At 40.8% G+C, this 19,940-nt stretch overlaps 1 protein-coding gene across 4 annotated transcripts in view; it reads right to left on the bottom strand.

Annotated features, from left to right (window-relative positions):
• The window catches only part of LOC133483015 (cell division control protein 42 homolog), a 52,288-nt gene extending 32,728 nt beyond the window's left edge, over window positions 1-19,560 (bottom strand). For 2 of the 4 annotated variants that reach the window (XM_061783468.1, XM_061783466.1), the window contains exons 1-5: window positions 19,408-19,560; window positions 6,006-6,131; window positions 5,693-5,765; window positions 4,905-5,014; window positions 3,261-3,458 (exon numbers count right to left, since the gene is read on the bottom strand). In XM_061783468.1, coding sequence (XP_061639452.1) covers window positions 3,261-3,458; window positions 4,905-5,014; window positions 5,693-5,765; window positions 6,006-6,110 — 486 coding nt within the window. In that variant the 5' untranslated portion in view covers window positions 6,111-6,131; window positions 19,408-19,560. Of the gene's footprint in view, window positions 1-3,260; window positions 3,459-4,904; window positions 5,015-5,692; window positions 5,766-6,005; window positions 6,132-19,185; window positions 19,372-19,407 lie in introns of those variants that run through there. The other 2 variants (XM_061783465.1, XM_061783467.1) reach the window with 2 other exon arrangements.
• Window positions 19,561-19,940: the final 380 nt, after the last annotated feature.

Genomic DNA, 19,940 nt, shown 5'->3' with positions numbered 1-19,940 from the left:
AACACACCTGACACCTTCCTCCACCCGTTCCAACCTGCTTGGACCCGTTTCTTCACTTCTTGACCACACTCACCATTGCTCTGGACGGTTGACCCCAAGTCTTTAAAGTCCTCCACCCTTGCTATCCCTTCTCCCTGTAGCGTCACTCTCCCACCACCACCCATCTCATTCATCCACATATATTGTTTTACTTCGCCTAATCTTCAATCCTCTGCTTTCCAGTGTATGCCTACATCTTTCTAAATGTTCCTCCACCTGCTCCCTGCTTTTCACTGCAGATCACAATGTCAACTGCAAACATCATGGTCCACGGGGATTCCAGTCTAACCTCATCTGTCAGCCTATCCATCACCACTGCAAACGGGAAGGGGCTCATGGCTGATCCTTGATGCAGTCCCACCTCCACCTTAAATTTGTCTGTCACACCTACAGCACACCTCACCACTGTTCTGCTGCCCTCGTACATGTCCTGTATTATTCTAACATACTTCTCTGCCACTCCAGACTTCCGCATGCAGTACCACAGTTGCTCTCTGGGTACTCTGTCATAGGCTTTCTCTTGATCTACAAAGACACAATGTAACTCCTTCTGACCTTCTCTGTACTTTTCCATCAACATCCTCAAGGCAAATAATGCATCTGTGGTACCCTTTCTAGGCATGAAACCATACTGTTGCTCGCAAATACTCACTTCTGTCCTGAGTCGAGCTTCCACTACTCTTTTCCATAACTTCATTGTGTGGCTCATTAACTTTATTCCTCTATAGTTCCCACAGCTCTGCACATCACCTTTGTTCTTAAAAATGGGCACCAGCACACTATTCCTCCATTCCTCAGGCATCTTCACGCGCTAGAATTCTATTGAACAAGCTGGTCAAAAACTCCACAGCCACCTCTCCTAGATGCTTCCATACCTCCACAGGAATGTCATCAGGACAAACTGCCTTTCCATTTTTCATCCTCTTTAATGCCTTTCTAACTCCCCCCTTACTAATCATTGCCACTTCCTGGTCCACCACACTTGCCTCTTCTACTCTCCCTTCTCTCTCATTTCCTCATTCATCAACTCCTCGAAGTATTCTTTCCATCCATCTAGCACACTAGTGGCACCAGTCAACATTTTTCCATCTCTATCCTTAATCACCCTAACCTGCTGCACATCCTTCCCATCTCTATCCCTCTGTCTGGCCAGCCTGCATAGATCATTTTCTCGTTCTTTAGTGTCCAACCTGCCATACATGTCATAATATGCCTCGTTTGGCCTTTGCCACCTCTATCTTTGCCCTGTGTCGCATCTCAATGTCTTCTTTTCGCTTCTCCTCGGTACTCTCAGTGTCCCACTTCTTCTTAGCTAACCTTTTTTCTTGTATGATTTCCTGTACTGTGAGGTTCCACCACCAAGTCTCGTTCTCTCTTTTCCTGCCAGAAGATACACCAAGTAGTCTCCTGCCAGCCTCTCTGATCACCTTGGCTGCAGTGGTCCAGTCTTCTGGAAGCTCCTCCTATCCACCGAGAGCCTGTCTCACCTCTTCTCGAAAAGCTGCACAACACTCGTCCTGTCTCAGTTTCCACCACATGGTTCTCTGCTCTGCCTTTGTCTTCCTAATCTTCCTCCCCACCACCAGAGTCATCTTACACACCACCATCCGATGCTGTCTACCCACTCCCCTACCACTACCTTACAGTCGGTAACCTCCTTCAGATTACATCGTCTGCACAAGATGTAATCCACCTGCATGCTTCTACCTCCGCTCTTGTAGGTCACCATATGTTCCTGCCTCTTCTGGAAAAAAGTGTTCACTCCAGCCATTTGCATCCTTTTTGCAAAGTCTACCACCATCTGTCCCTCCAAGTACCTTTCCTGGATGCCGTACTTACCCATCACTTCTTCATCACCCCTGTTTCCTTCACCAACATGTCCATTACAATCTGCACCAATCACGACTCTCTCTGTCTGGGATGCTCAGAACTACTTCTTATAGCTCCTTCCAGAATTTCTAATCACATTATACATAACACCCTCAAGTTCAAGTTTCAGCCTCATCACTCGATCCAATATTCTTAGTCAACTCTTCTTTTAAAATAACCCTGACTCCATTTCTTTTCCCATCTACACCATGGTAAAATAATTTAAACCCTGCCCCTAAACTTCTAGCCTTACTGCCTTTCCACCTGGTCTCCTTGACACACAATACATCAACCTTTCTTTTAATCATCATGTCAACCAACTCCCGAGATTTTCCTGTCATAGTCCCAACATTCGAAGTCCCCACATTCAGTTCTAGGCTCTGTGCTTTCCTCTTCTCTTTGTGCCGAGGAATCCGCTTTCCACCTCTTCTTCTTCTTCTTCTTAGACTTCGACCCACAGTAGCTGAATTTCCACCGGCGCCCTACAGGTTAACGGTGGCGGACTTTGTTAACCCGGGCTACGACCGATCCGGAATGGAATTCATTGTATGAATGCTCATATTTGTTTGGCAAAGTTTTAAGCCGGATGCTGTTCCTAACGCAATGCTCTGCATTTATCCGGGCTTGGGACCGGCCTATAGTTTGCACTGGCTTGTGCCCCCCATAGGGCTGCATTTAATGTAAATGCCATGAAATAAAAGCTGGAATTCTGAACCTTTGTCTCATATTCATCTTTTCATCTGAAACCCAAATGTCTTCAGTATTCAACAAAAACAAAGCAATTGACCTTCCCGTTCCAATACTTTTGGAGGGGATAGTATGCTCATAAAAACCCTGAATTAGTAGCTCAGATCCTAACCCCAACTCCGATCCCTCAGTTCATTAATATAAAGTACACAATAAACTGGTCCCATGGAAAATTGTCTGCTAATGCTAAGTAAATCAAGTCTGCTTGTAGACAACAGACATGAGCAAAACCTTTCACATATAGCTTCGGCCAAGCCATTGGCCTTCAAATTTGAATTGTAAGCTTTATGATGTTAATATACTATAGGCACACTTTCAATTAGGGGTGTTGGATGTGGGGATCAAAAACCACGAGCATTTAAGATTTTTCCTTTGGCAAAACCTCAAGTGATAGTTACTGATTCAATGACATTTTTTACTTGATAAGAAACACGACTTAAAAACAGTGACAAAAACAAAACAATGCAAATAAAACAGATCAAGCCTTGTGTGCAAAGGCTGGGTGGGAATTTAGACATGCACTCTTTTTCCTCCATTTTTTTAGATCTTGCTATTAAGGTGTGGATCATGCTTTTCCAAAAGTGGATCAGTAAAGTAGATGTTACCTGTGTGAGCGCGGAGCACTCCACATATTTCACAGCCTTGAGGTCTCTTGCAAGCTTCTCTGCCGTCTCTGGAGTAATAGGTTTTTGCTTGTTCTTTGCCAGCTTCTCTATAGTAGAGGGGTCATCTCTCAAATCAATCTGAGTGCCAACTAGCAAAAAGGGGGTCTTTGGACAATGGTGGGTGATCTCTGGAACCCACTGCATACACAAAGACAATTGTTTCGCTGTCATCACAGTGAAATATTACTTTCAAACTGGGATTTTCTACAAATTACTAGCAGTGGAGGTGGAATTATATACAGTAGGGCTGCACGATATTTTGTTTGAGCATCGTCATCGCGATGTACATGTGCGCAATGGTCACATCGCACGGTCTGCTGCGATCTTGGTGTACTGCAATATACAATGACTCAGCTGTACATTTAAAAGTGATCAGCAGAAGGGCCTGATTAGACAGGCTAATAAAATGTGACAGTAAATTACAACGCTTCAAACAACACACGGAGCAGCCCAGAGTGTTGTATATGCATCTACTTGTGTGATAACTATGAAAGAGGACCCAGGAAAGGATGTCCACTTGCTGCATTTAACTTACTTTGTTTTGTAATATTTGAACTATGAACTGAACTAGTGCATTCTTGGAACGATGAACAGCGAAAAAAATTAACTTTCCGAACACTTATCCTGTATTATTTCACATCACAATAAATATCACAGGTTTGAGGGGGGTGGGGGGGGGGGGGAAATCAGTCTTTTTTTTTTTAAATATCGTGCAGCCCTAATATACATCGCAATGCAAATGTAAGCGACTGTGAATCAATTAATGCATTGTAATAAGCGATTATTAAATATGGTGCATCTCCTGATAACTCCTTTTGCTCGCACAATGAATATCATCGAGCGACATGGTTGGTTTTGATGGTGACCACTAGAGGTGCAACAATTATTAAATTCATCAACAACTATTCTGACCATCGATTAATTGTTTAGAGTCATTGATTAACTTAAAATTGTCCAAATCCTCTGATTTCAGCCTCTCAACTGTAAATATTGTCTGATTTCTGTAGTCCTCCATGAACGCAGACTGACTGTTTAATCAAAATAAGATATTTCCAAACATTTGCTTTTACTTTGGAAAACAAATGTCTTCAGTATACAATGTTGATGTTATTTTCCCCTATTTTCTGACATGACACAGACCACACCAATAACTGAATAATCAATTCATGGAAAATATGAACAACATGTAATTGACGTAGTTGAACCTGAAGCAGCCTTAGAAGGGTATATCAAACTAGTAGCCCTTCACATTAATCAGCACCCAAGAAGTACAAATTATCTTACAATACTTTTTTTTAGTATTTTACAGAAGAAAATAATTTTGAATCAGATTATTCGGTTAATGAAATATTTTAGTGATAGCCGTAGTGACCACCTCACAACAGTCAGTGATGTCCATTCACAGAGCGAGCACATCAGCGTTCTGTGATGTGAACGCAGACATAAGACTATTTGGGTGTAATAAGGTTGTGATTGAGTCCAAAAGGGCTGTGAGTCTTAAAAATGTTTTTGTTTTCACCAATAATTTATATAGACACAACTGAAACAATAAATATAGCCAAACCAAGAAAGGATGACACTTACCTTTTCTTTTACATTTTCAAATGAAGAGGGAGACACAACAGAGAAGCAAACAAGGAAGACATCGGTCTGAGGATAACTCAGAGGTCGTAACCTGTCATAGTCTTCCTGACCTAAAGAAAGGACATACAATAATGTTCATACCACACTGACAGCATTCAAATGTGCAGCCTTCATTATTGTGACATGAGACGACCACCACAACTAATATCTACAGGCTAGATAAAGAGTAGTAGATGTTAAAAGTAAAAGCAGAAAGAAGCGCAATGTCACCGAGTCCCAGAGAAAGATAATCAATCAAAACTATTCTGGGCAGCTCCTGTTGGCCATAACCCGAATGGTTTCAACTGCATTCAAATAGCTCTTTACCATGGGGTATTATTAATCTCTGTCTTTTGTGGATGGAGAAGCTGTCTACACAGTGTCAGTATTATCAGTTGTATCAAATAGCTCTTTACCATGGCGTATTATTAACCTCCATCTTTTGTGGCTGGAGAAGCTGTCTACACAGTGTCAGTATTATCAGTTGTATGCAAGACACAAGTTAAAAAATATCTCTATAAAATGTTATAGTCCACAGGAGACACTCCAATTCTCATGGCACTCTTGCAACATGCCTTAAAAGGGGGGCGGGGGGGAAACACGGCCCATCTGGAACATTAAGGTGATACAGAACCACAATAACTCCAATATTAGGTAAAAAACAGATTGTTTCCAGGTAAAAGCTAAGGGAGTGGATATAAATCCCCTGGATTAACATGAATTAAAAAGAAAAAAAATCAAATACATACCTGCGGTATCAAACAAGCCGAGTGTGTAGGGCTCGCCTCCAATCATTACAGTTACGGCATAATTATCAAACACCTGCAAAACAAAGATTTTTAAAAATGTCAACCATTTATTTCCCACATCCTAACAATAGGCATACATTATAAGTATTTTTGGAGCAAAACCCTGGAAATTACATTTTGTTTAGATAAAGTAAATTGTCAAAAGTCTAACGAGACATAAAAATATAGTGAAAGTATTTCGGGGGTTGTTCAGGTGTTTTAGGTGGAAATACAATCACGGCCTTTTTATATTCAGTCAGTTCCAAATACTTACTGTAGGTACATATTCTGAAGGAAATTTGTTTGTAGTGTATGAGATGAGCAGGCAGGTTTTACCCACAGCACCGTCCCCAACTACAACACACTTGATGGTCTGCATTCTTCACAATTCATTCAATACCTAGAAGAGCAAAAACAATGGTGAAGATTTATTATGGAACTGCAATAGTAACCGACTGGAGGCAGTAGTAACTTCACCGCATGACAGACCACACACCACTGACCAGAAGGGAGGCAGTCATTTGCACTGACAAAATTGTGGATGTATTTCCCTCTTTGACTTATTTCCTTTATCGCTACCCAAAATTGTACTCCAAGACAAGTTTGCTGTTAGTTGTCATCTTTCATCAAGTAATTTTAATGAGGTCTTGCGGCTTGAAAATTCATTTTGGTAGCCGCTGTTTACAATTTTTAATTCTAAGCTTGTTGCAATGTGTGTACATGTGATTTGTTTTGTTTAGATTTATTTACCAATATTGTAATATTACTTATAACTGTAATAAGTTTGGCCACTGTAATTATTCGTGACGCACCAAAATGAAAATTCTTAACCAAAACTGAGGAATCCAAGGCAGAAATCGAAAGCCGAAACACTGTAACAATTAATCAAACTTTATTTGTAAGCGCTTTTCATACAACAAAATGCAACACAAAGCGCTTCACTTTAATTGAAATATAAAAATAAACCAGCCAATGGTAAATGATAAAACTATGGCAATTATTAGTGAAATTACATTTATAGCTATGACTGCAGAGCTGCCAACCTATAGAAATTCAATTCCAGAACAATTTGTCTAAATTTCCATATTTTTAAAATTATGTGAAGAACATTAACATGGGGCAGTTATTGGAGTATGTTATGTAATAGGAAAAAAAGAAATTCTGCATACTGTTCAATTTCACAACAATCACTACTCTATGATCTTAATTGTTAATAAATTGTGGCTTCAATGTTTGTTCTTTTAAGTATTTATTGCATCAATCTTAGAATGCAGGGATTTTGTTTGATGAGCGTGCTGCGTCTGAGACGCACAAAAATTAGCAGGGACACAAAGTAGGAACAATCTGCATTTTAGAATGCATAACCACGTACTGTGTCGTGGGGATTTTTTTTTCTTTTTCTTTTTTTTTTTGATGAGACAGGACTATTAGGTAGCATATGCGCCCTAATTTCTAAATGGTCAGTCATTTGAGGAAGGAAGAAAAGAATTCACACATGAAACCTATCATCTCTAAAACAATCAGAGATGTGAAGGGCGGGGACACTTCGTCTGATTGGCTGTGTGGGTGTCTGTATGAGTGCGCACATGCTTGCTTGCTTTTGAAATGTGGATGCTAACACAAACAAAGAAGTTTTGTGACGGCGAGGAGGTAGCTGCAGAGTTGATGGATTTAACAAACTCAACAGAGGCGGGGCTGGGATTTGAACCCCGGTGCACAGAACTGTGAGGCAGATGTGCTAACCAGTTGTACACTGTGCCGTCATTTTAAACACAACCATCCTACCCAATTTCTTCAACTGGGAACAAAAAAGCCGCTGGGACATATCCCGTTTCCAATCAGACTGCAATTATGGAACCCCTTACCCAACAATGCAAATACAAACGTGACAGCATATATGGTGCAGGTATGCTCACATTATATACAGTATAGCGTACTCACTGTCGTAAGAGATGTAGCCACTGAACATGTTGACAAAGCAGTGTTTAAAGAAAGGCTGCAGACGTTTGAAAAGTAGGACAAATATTGAATCAAAACACACTGCTTTGATCTACTTGTGTTGTTATTTATGTTGCTACTTGGTACTTTTTCCTGAACCAACTGGAAACTTAATTAACTTAATGTTTAATATTTAAGTGCACTTTTTGTGAATAGAGCCCGAGACTGTTTTATTTATATTTGTTTTATCTATAGAAGTCTATATAAGCTATTTTATTTATTGTTCTACATTACAATGTCAATGTTCATCATTCTTATAATTAAAAGTAAATTCTTCTTAAAAAGAAGATGATTATTATGCTCTAAAATCATATCAGTGGCATTAAAAACATCAACAATACTAACTTTTGTCGTGATAATTTTTGGGGAAAATATATTGTCCTAAAAGATTTGCTATCGTGACAGGCCTAAAAAGATAATATATTGAGAAAAAGCAAGAGCAATGGATAACAATAATATTGTACAACCCCAATTCCAATAAAGTTGGGATGTTGTGTTAAACATAAATAAAAACAGAATACAATGATTTGCAAATCATGTTCAACCTATATTTAATTGAATACACTACAAAGACAAGATATTTAATGTTCAAACTGATAAACCTTATTGTTTTTAGCAAATAATCATTAACTTAGAATTTTATGGCTGCAACACGTTCCAAAAAGTTGGGACACGGTCATGTTTACCACTGTGTTACATCACCTTTTCTTTGAACAACATTCAATAACCGTTTGGGAACTGAGGACACAAATTGTTGAAGCTTTGTATGTGGAATTCTTTCCCATTTTTGCTCGATGTACAGCTTCAGCTGTTCAACAGTCCGGGGTCTCCGTTGTCGTATTTTACGCTTTGTAATGTGCCACACATTTTCAATGGGAGACAGATCTGAACTGCAGGCAGGCCAGTCTAGTACCCGCACTCTTTTACGACGAAGCCATGCTGTTGTAACACGTGCAGCATTAATGGTGCCTTCGCAGACAAGATCAGTAAGTTATCCATGCAATTGGGACTAACACAGCCCCATACCAACACAGATGCTGGCTTTTGAAGTTTGCGTCCATAACAGTCCGGATGGTTATTTTCCTCTTTGGCCCGGAGGACACGACATCCACAATTTTCAATAACTATTTGAAATGTGGGCTCGTCGGACCACAGAACACTTTTCCACTATGCATCAGTCCATATTAGATGACCTCGGGCCCAGAGAAGCCAGCGGCGTTTCTGGGTGTTGTTGATAAATGGCTTTTGCTTTGCATAGTAGAGTTTCAAGTTGCACTTACGGATGTAGCGCCGAACTGTATTTACTGACATTGGTTTTCTGAAGTGTTCCTGAGCCCATGTGGTGATATCATTTACACATTGTCGTTTTTTGATACAGTGCCGCCTGAGGGATCAAAGGTCACGAGCATTCAATGTTGGTTTTCGGCCTTGCCGCTTACATACAGTGATTTCTCCAGATTCTCTGAACCTTTTGATGATATTATGGACCGTAGATGATGAAATCCCTAAATTCCTTGCAATTGTACATTGAGGAACATTGTCCTTAAACTGTTCGACTATTTTCTCACGCACTTGTTCACAAAGAGGTGAACCTCGCCGCCCCATCTTTGCTTGTGAATGACTGAGCAATTCAGGGAAGCTCCTTTTATACCCAATCATGGCACCCACCTGTTCCCAATTAGCCTGTTCACCTGTGGGATGTTCCAAACAGGTGTTTGATGAGCATTCCTCAACTTTTTCAGTCTTTTTTGCCACCTGTCCCAGCTTTTTTGGAACGTATTGCAGCCATAAAATTCTAAGTTAATGATTATTTGCTAAAAACTAACATTTATCAGTTTGAACATTAAATATCTTGTCTTTGTGGTGTATTCAATTAAATATAGGTTGAACATGATTTGCAAATCATTGTATTCTGTTTTTATTTATGTTTAACGCGACGTCCCAACTTCATTTGAATTGGGGTTGAACAAACAGTATAAAAAAACAAGAGAGAAACAACTCTAATAAAAATCTGCAATACAGCGGGACCGCAAAGCAAGACCCATGATATAGCAGAGGGTTACTGTATTTCTATTCCGTGATGATAAATTGCAGGGACTCAATTGTTCCCGGGTTGGGACTCATTGTTTCCATGAAATGGGCATCCAGGAACTCACATATTCGCAAGGGTAAAATGATCTATGGAATGGCAAATGCATCTGCAGTCAAATGTCTTCTCTTGCATGTTCTTTTTGTATTTCTTGTATCCACTGTTGCTGCTCAAATGATGCAAATTTCCCCATTGCGGGACTAATATAGGCTATCTTATGTTATAAAGATTCAATATATCAATGTACTTTTAAATAAGTTCATATACTCAAGTGACAGGATTAATAAAGGCTATCTTATGTTATAAAGATTCATTATATTCATGTACCGTATTTTCACGACCATAAGGCACACTTAAAAGTCTTGAATTTTCTCCAAAATGGAGCGCCCTATAATGCGGCGCGCCCTGTGTGTGCACCGAGTTCCAAAATATGTAAATGTTGTGTGACTTTAATGAGCGCTCCGCTTGACTGACCGGGAGCATTTCCTGCCGACACGCTGCTTATATAGAGGAAGGCGGATGTGACTGAGAACAGCATGCGGACGTTAAAGTGGGAAGGGTGCGCGTGACAGAGGACGCTAAAGACACGCGCCCAGTAGGTATATAGTTCCAGTATGTGCATCGGTTTGGCTAAGGTCCTTCGAAAATGGCACCTACAAAGAGACACGCTTACGAAGCACAGTTTAAACTGCAAGCTGTCAGTTACGCGGAGGAACATGGGAATCGAGCAGCCGCGAGGGAATTGAAGATCAACGAATCCATGGTTCGCAAGTGGAGGAAGCAGGAAAACGAGCTTCGCCAAGTTAAGAAGACGAAGCTGAGTTTCCGTGGAAACAAGGCGAGCTGGCCCGAGTTGGAAGACCAACTCGAGCAATGGATTAATGAGCAAAGAACAGACGGAAGAGTCTCTACAGTCACCATTTGACTGAGGGCAATAACGCTTGCAGAAGTAATGAAAATTGAACATTTTCAAGGAGGTCCGTCTTGGTGCTTTTGTTTTATGAAACGGCGGCATCTATCCATCCGGGCAAGGACTACCGTGGCGCAGCAACTTCCGGCGGATTACAAGGAAAAGCTGGCCATCTTCCGCTCCTACTGTAGTAAGAAGATTGCCGACAAACACATCCATCCCAACACATCACCAACATGGACGAGGTGCCGCTCACTTTCGCTCACTTTCGACATCCCACTGTGGAGAAGAAGGGGACCACCACGGTAGCGATACGCACAACGGGGCACGACAAGTCGGCTTTTACCGTTGTGCGTGGCTGCCATGGTAATGGACAGAAACTGCCACCTATGGTGATTTTTAAGAGGAAGACGCTGCCTAAAGAAAAGTTTCCAGCCGAAGTCATCGTTAAGGCCAATCAAAAGGGCTGGATGGACGAGGAGAAAATGAGAGAGTGGCTGAGTGAGGTGTATGTAAAGAGACCGGATGTCTTTTTCCACACGTCACCGTCCCTGTTGATCTGTGACTCCATGCGCGCCCAACTCACAGCCGCTGTGAAAAACCAAGTGCAGCAAATGAACTCGGAGCTTGCCATCATTCCGGGATCCTTGACGAAGGAACTCGGTGTAAACAGGGCGTTCAAAGTGAAGCTTTACTAAAACTGGGAGGCATCGCCGGGCGAGTTACGCCACCATATGTGAATGGATTGTGGATGCCTGGGCTAAGGTATCTGCTTTGACTATTGTCCGAGCTTTCGCGAAAGCCGGCATGATTGCTGAACAGCCCCCCGGCATCGAGACTGACTCTGACAAAGATGAGAGGGAACCTGCCGTGTTTGTTGGAGAACTTGCCCAGCTGTTCCTTTCGGATACAGAAGATGAGGACTTTGATGGATTTGTGGATGAAGATTGATCAAAAAAATAACGTGAGTACATTGTTAACTACTTCAATAAAGTACAACAGAACTCAGTTTTGCTCCCGCTGCCTTTTTAAAAACATTGTTTTAGCGTGCATGCATTCTACCGCATGTTTTAAGCTAGCGTATGTTTTACCATGCCTGCGCCCAATAATACGGTGCGCCTTATGTACGTGTTAAATACAGAAATAGACCTCGTAACTGAGACTGCGCCTTTTAATACGGTGCGCCCTATGGTCGTGCAAATACGGTACTTTTAAATTAGAAGTTCATATAGTTCGTAGCAGCGGTGATGTATTAATTCCTTTCCAGTTTCCGGTCCCTGTTATGGCTGTCTAGCATCATATATTACATTATTTTCCTCTATAAACACATACAAATTTGCCTGCTATTGTGCTCTTAAATGTTGGCTAATCTCTGCTATAACGCGGTTCCAGACAGACCAATGTAAAGTGTACTGTACAACCCAATCACTTATTTTGAGGTTTTGCAACTTCATGTGATAGCGTAACGATTAGCATGGTGTTCCCATCTGTCTTCTTGTCTTATCCTTCACCTGTCCTTACCTAAAAGTGTAGTTCATTCGCTGTGATGGAGTCAATGATTAGTGACTTATGCTGCGCCGACAACGGACGTGAGGCGCACATTTGCCTCCGCGGCTCTGCTGCATTAGCTGTAGCTCGTAGTAGGGGTGGGCGAGATATACTGCCTTCGATATAATTGTGAATGTTGCTTTAATGATCTGCAATTTTCCGCTATCAAGTATTCATACTGTCTCTAAAAGAAAACAACCGAACGGGTGCATGGACACTATATGGAGGAGAGAAAGGAGGAAATGCATTAAAGTCCTCATTCGCCAGAGCAGTAGACATGATTTAGTCACGTGACTCAGTGAGAAACAAAAACTCTCGCTCTCAAACTAGCAGGCCGAGCAACCTTTTCAGGAGTTTAGCAGCTTAACAAGTGGGTGAATTGAAATAATGGACCTCAATGGAACTCATGTTTTTTGTTGACGAAAAGGAAAATGACACAGACCTCCGATGTATGTGCTGGCTTCCCAAACGTGGCCAGTTTAGAAGAGAATGGATGGCGCTGTTACGATCGTATATTCATCCCGACTGCTGGTGAGGCTAATGGAGGAGCTAGCTAGCAGAGCCCTACAACTGCCACAGCTGTTTGTCAGTAAACACTGTATTTCACTATCCCATCACCAATCACCCACTGCTTTACTTATTTGAACCCTGTACTGAATGACCAACTTTAGCTGCTAAACTCACTGGGAATAAAAACAAAAAGAAGATTCCACGGTCATGACGTCACATACCATCGTTTCAAAATTACGTGCGCCCGCGAGTGCCAAGCTTGATCTTTTTTCCATTTCACTCTTCATAAGAAACACCTAGTCATGTGGAAAGGTTTCCAAACTTTATGAAGCTAGTAAATCTAATTCCCTCACGGGATGAATAAAGTATCCATCCAGCCATCCATACACAACTTCCGCAAAAAAAAGTTGAGAAAATCTGAAAAAAACACTCAGAAAAACCTCGCCAAGTCATTTACCAAAAACATACTACTATATGACAAAAACAGGTAAACATTGGCAAGACAAAGAAGGCCATTAAGTACATTTGTTTCTGCAGTTTTCTAGCCAAATTTGTATCCCAGTGTGTGCTGTATTGACAAACTTGTCTATTTGGTTTAAAATATTTAATTAGAGTTATATTTTGATGTCATCTTAGTTTTTGAACATTTGTTTACATTTTTTAAACAAAAGCTTAACTAAAATACTATCGTGCAAACCATATTTGGCATATTCTCCTGGATACAGCTTGGATATAACTTCAAGTTATTAATTATTAAATATTGCCATACAATATTCTTGTGCAATGTCCTGGATAAATGTCCTGGGAAGCAAGTAGATATTTACACCATTTTTTTAAAAATAGGATGTCGTCAAATTATCGTTATCACAAAATGGGGGGGGGGGGGAGAAGACATTTTTATTTTCCCATATCACCCACCCCTAACTCGTAGGTAGCTTGGGCAGCATGTAACAAGCATTCCACATACCCGAAAAGTGGAACGCTGCGAGTTTGGACGACAATAAAGACGCTTTGTTTGGGCTAGTAGCCGCTAGCATGATGACGGAAAAGCCAGGCGGTTCCCATATTTATGGCGACATGCAAACTTGAATAATTACAGTAAAAAAAGACGTTTATCTTCGTTATTAATGTGTATGTTGCCAGTAGTTTGTGGAACGTATGTGTTATTTATCATTTAAGCTTATTTCACATTAATGGTTGATTGATGGCACTATGTCATTATCAAACCACGAGTGTAGGGTGTGTGTAATAAAGTGACCTCCCGGTCAATTCAATTGGATATTGCTTCTTAAACAGTGATTCTTTACTCAGAGGTGTACACACTCGGGTGCCCAAGCCGTCAGTTTTCAACATGTCATGCATGTGATGTTATTTTGGTAGTTCTATTTCGGTGAAAAAAAGTCTCTGTCCGAAACCGAAAATGCACTTTTGGGCTATTTACGGCTGAAACATTTCAGCGGCCAAAATTCCGGTGCCTCACTAATAATTAGGATATGAAATTTGCAACTCTACAAAATATTTTGCTCATTTATCACAATGGCGAACACCAGAGGTAAGAGTAAGCCACGTAGGGATGCACCGAAAATGTTCTGCAGAAAATGGTTTTAAGCTGAAAGACCTCTGTCACCGAAACAAAATGGCCGAAATAAGCTGCTGTGTTGACGCAAGGGGGGAAAAAAAAACAAAAAAACAGCACGTTGACTTTGAACAGTCGCCCAACCTCCCTGCTTTCCGCTGTTTGGGTACTCCAGTAGAATGCTTGGTGCATGCTATTTTGCGCTGCTCCAGCTACCTACGAGGTATCGTGACATGTATTCGCGAAAAGACCTAAATGATTGGGTGATGCAGTACACTTGTCACATAGATCTAGCTGGAACCGCGTTATAGCAGAGTAACGAACTTTGAAAAGCAAAACAGAAGTAAAATTAAGTGTCTGGAGAGAAAACAATAGTGACACAGGACGGATGTTTAAAAGTACATTAATATAAATAATTATAAGAAAGTTTATTAGTCCGACAATGGGGACATTTGCATTGTTTCAGCAGGAATAATGGATATAAGAAGTACAAAAATAGCATGCAAGAGAAGACATTTGCACAGGATGGCATTGCACAACATAGAAACCCAGACTTTCTGTCCGTGCATCAACTATTCAATCCTATCCGATCGATTAGCATTTTGTTTGCAAAATAGAGTGCTGAGTTTTAATTTAAACATTTGAGATCTGATTAACCTGATTTAATTGACTTGCTTTCTTTACTATGGTTGAAAAAAAAAGAATCAGCAAAGGCTAATTAATCCATAGACATATTTTTGACAATGGCATGTTGAAATGTCATATCATATACTTTGATTCAGGCTGCAACTGCATTTGTATTACAAGGTAAAATACCTTAAAAAACAAATACATAATTTATTAAAGGGTTCCATCAATATATTCTTTTTAATTTTTAAAAATCTTTGATGTCCCTGTCAGGTTTGCGAGATAATTTGGGTTGGAAATGTCCAGCATGTCCTTTTTCAGGTTACTCTTGTTGGTCTTTTATGACTGGCAGCTGAGACGGCCTGATTTCTCATTAATATGCGACAAGTAAATTACCATCGCTTTGATTGGATCGTCCATCTTCTTATTTTAAAGTATGGAAACAGCTTTGCTCTGATTGGTACTTGGCGATATTATGGTACATTGCAGCGGCCAAGTGTTCGTGGTGACGTCACGTTTGGATCATTCGATGTGGAGGGATCTTACTATCATTGAATTCACCAAGCGTTGGATTGCTTGCCCACTACTTATATGCCGGAGATTATTGTTATATTGCCTGTTTCTGTGTGTTTATACATCATTTGTGCCCCAATATTCATTATTTTGAGAGATAGAAACGCTGTGAGTTTGATGCTCATATTTGTTAGCTCGTCACTGGTGTTTCTCATTCATTGTGTGTTAGTTTAAAGTAGTGATTTTCGTGAACCAAAACAAAGACAAAGTATTTTGTATTTGAACGTTTGAAAGTGAACTTGAACTGAAGTATCAATATACGAATTTAAACAAGAAAGATTCACTCTTACTTCTTGCTACTATGGCAGAAACTTTGGAACCTGTTGTTGTGTTCACGTGGCCTCTGCATACCGTCCAGGCGCTGCTAGATTGAAGTGCTGGAGCGGTGCATGGAATGGAGTGCTTGTAAGAGTGATCAAATCTGAAATATTAGATCCAGTCCGATCCTCGTTTTTTTTGCTGACATCGGACCGATATTAGATCTCATAGATCGGATCGGGACAACCTTAGTAACTACAATAAACTTGTTTTTCAGAGATTAAGAAGAATATCAACCTGTGAGTGTTGTTATATTAACTGTCTGGATGTGTTACTGAGGCATTTGTCTGTGAATATTCGTTCTTTGAAGTCAATTACCTCCCGTGACCAAATTCTAATAAATAGTCCGTCCATAGGGTTTAGCATTAACTGTTAGCAGTAAACTGGCGATTTCTAAAATGATGTGTGTCTTATATTTAAATAGAAGAGCCTAGAATGGACAGCTTGGAAAAGAGTGATCAAATCTGAGATTTTATATCGCGATCTGATTTGATCCTTTTTTTGCTGACATCGGACGGATATCAGACCTCAAAGATCGGATCGGGACACCCACCCCTAGTAACTTTAATAAACTCATTTTTCATAGATTAGGAAGAATTTATGCCTGTATTGTTATATTAACTATGTGTTACTATGGCGTTTATGTGTGAATATTCGTTATTTCAAGGTACATCCCTCCTGTGACCAAATTCTAATATTAACTAGTCTGTCAATAGGGTTTTCCATTGACTGTTAGCAGTAAGATGGCGATTTCCAAAATGAAGGAGCAAATGAGAAAAAGTAATTGCGCTCTATCAGTGTGGAAAATGTTATAAACCCATTTCTAAAGCTTTGGGGCTGCAGTGAACCAAAGTGAGAGCCATAATCCACCTCCATCCATCCATCCATCCATCCATTTTCTGAGCCGCTTATCCTCGCAAGGGTCGCGGGAGTGCTGGCGCCTATCCCAGCTATCTTCGGGCAGGAGGCAGGGTACACCACACCCTGAACTGGTTGCCAACCAATCGCAGGGCACATACAAACAAACAACCATCCGCACAACATTCACACCTACGGACAATTTAGAGTCTTCAATCAACCTACCCATAAACCACCTTAGGCGAAAAAATAGAACAGTGGTGAACTTTCCCAGGAGTCACCGGCCAACAAAAATTACCCAAGAACACACTGATGACTCATCCATGAGGTCACAAAAGACCCCACAACAACATCCAAACTGCAGGCCTCACTTGCCTCAGTTCAGGTCAGTGTTCATGACTACACCATAAGAACGAGACTGGGCAAATGGGAAAAAACGGCCTGCATGGCAGAGTTCCAAGACGAAAACCACTGCTGAGCAAAAAGAACATTTAGGCTTGTCTCAATTTTGCCAGAAGACATATTGATGATCCCCAAGACTTTTGGGAAAATACTCTTTGGTCTGACGAGACAAGTTGAACTGTTTGGAAGGTGTGTGTCCCATTACATATGATGTAAAAGTAACACTGCATTTCAGAAAAAGATCATACCAACAGTAAAATATGGTAGTGGTAATGTGATGGTCTGGGGCTGTTTTGTTGCTTCAGGACCTGGAAGGCTTGCTGTGATAAATGGAACCATGAATTCTGCTGACTACCAAAAAATCCTGAAGGAGCATGTCCGGCTATGTTTGTGACCGCAAGCTGAAACGAACTTGGGTTCTGCAGCAGGACAATGATCCAAAACATACCAGCAACTCCACTTCTGAATGGCTGAAGAAAAGCAAAATGAAGACTTTGGAGTGGCCTAGTCAAAGTCTTGACCTGAATCCTATTTAGATGCTGTGGCATGACCTTAAAAAGGTGGTTCATGCTCAAAAAGCATCCAATGTGGCTGAATTAAAACAATTCTGCAAAGACGAGTGGGCCAAAATTCCTCCACACTGCTGTAAGACTCATTGGAAGTTATCGCAAACGCTTGATTGCAGGTGTTGCTGCTAAGGATGGCCCAACAAGTTATTAGGTTTAGGGGACAATTGCCTTTTCACTCAAGGCCACGTAAGTTTGGATTTTTTCTCTCCCTCAATAATAAAAACCTAAATTTAAAAACTGCATTGTGTGTTTACTTGTGTTATCTTTGACTAATATTTCAATTTGTTTGATGATGGGAAACATTTAAGTGTGACAAACATCCGAAAAATAAATAAGACATCAGGAAGAGGGTAAACAATTTTTCACACCACTGTATCACGGCCACAATCGACAGAGGATGCCCAAGGCATAATCCAAAAAGGCCACAAAGCATTCTGAGAGCAGACCAGCTTAAGGATTTGTGGTCTCATTTTTATACCACTAAGAAGCAATATACAATGTGTATAAATGTGCACAAAAGACTATTTAACTATAGTGCAGTAATGAACATGAACGTGCGTATGTGACAACTGGAGTAATGGGTTTATTCAATTCACTCCGCCAACATACCACAGTTTTAAATTGTGTTAATTCTACTTCTGTACTTTTAATTTAATTTTTAACAAAATTGTAACCCAACCAACCATTATCTGAGCCGCTTATCCTTAAAAGGGTCGCGGGAGCGCTGGAGGCTATCCCAGATATCATCGGGCAGGGGGCGGGGTACACCCTGAACTGGTTGCCAGCCAATCGCAGGGCACATATAAACAAACCACCATTCGCACTCACATTCACACTTACGGGAAATTTAGAGTCTTCAATCAACCTCCCATGCATGTTTTTGGGATGTGGGAAGAAACCGGAGTGCCCGGAGAAAACCTACGCAGGGAGAACATGCAAATTCCACACAGGCGGGGCCGGGGATTGGACCCCGGTCCTCAGAACTGTGAGGCAGACGCTCTAACCAGTCGTTCACCGTGCCGCCTACTGTAAACCAAAATAAGATAATTAGTGGCTTGTACTCTGGTCAATGTACGTCCCCAAGTTGCCTGGAAACCGGTGCTAAAAGCACTATTTGCATCAGTAGCGTTTAACAGTTAATGATCAAAAACATCATGGGAACAGAGCACAAACGGCGACCAGTTAGCTTAGCTACACAAAATTGCTGGTCTCAATCGGGCCCCATTTCCTGTCGGTTGTTTTACAATTACGATAAAGTAACAAGACCATTAATAGCATTTATGCGATCTTTCCTATGAAACCTTCCAAATGTTTCACAATTACGGCGTCCTAACGTTGGCTGATTGGCGGCTTCCCAGGCTGGCTTGCAGTCAAGTTTTTTTTTTTTTTTTATGCCCAATTGACACAATACGTATTCAATTGCCACGATACCTTCCGTCAAAGCACATCTTAAATCCCGTGCAGACGTTATCTTACCGTTTTAATAAAAGGCTACACGAACGTCTTAAATGGTCGCTAGCCACAGAACACACAAATTAGCTTGGTAGCAAAGCCACTGGCTGGGCTAATCTCAAAGGGAAGCGACCTTTCGATCCTCCAACTTCATGATTTCACGCAAATCACAGATATACCAACGACATGGTCTACGATATCTACACTAAGAATAACTAACGTATACATGTAGGGCTTTTTCCTTACCGTATATCCGATTTGAGTCTTTATGTCGGGCGTTGGCAGCTCCACTCCGTACTAGGGGCTTCCCAGGCAACTGAACAGGGACACTGCAAGTTTACGCAGTCGTGGACGACTGCAAGAACGACATTCAAAGTGCGCTTCACACACACTTTGGCTTGCTCAAACTACACGAGAGCTCCAGTAAAATTTACATATTTTATTTTTTATTTAACTCTTAACGTTGGACATTATGTGGTTTCTACAGATATTAAAAAACCGAGGCGAGGTCATTGATAATATAACATCTGTATTGGTTGGGTGGGAAATCAAAATCCATCGGGTATTGCCAACAAAAAAGGATATAAATAAAACTCAAGTCGAAACTACTTTTAAATCACACACTCCATACAAATTTTTAAAATAAAAAATTTTAGCATGGGGGGGGGGGGGGGGGGGAATCCTGCAATACAATTCATAAAGTAGTTTGTACTGAATGTATCTGCTCATGTCATTGCATTTGGAGCAAGGTTGACCTAAATAAATGAAATGCATTACAA

This window comes from Phyllopteryx taeniolatus, chromosome 9 (genome assembly GCF_024500385.1).
Source record: "Phyllopteryx taeniolatus isolate TA_2022b chromosome 9, UOR_Ptae_1.2, whole genome shotgun sequence".
Lineage (NCBI taxonomy): Eukaryota > Metazoa > Chordata > Actinopteri > Syngnathiformes > Syngnathidae > Phyllopteryx > Phyllopteryx taeniolatus.
Note: the sequence above shows the minus strand (reverse complement) of the source record. Positions and strands in the feature narration are given on the sequence as shown.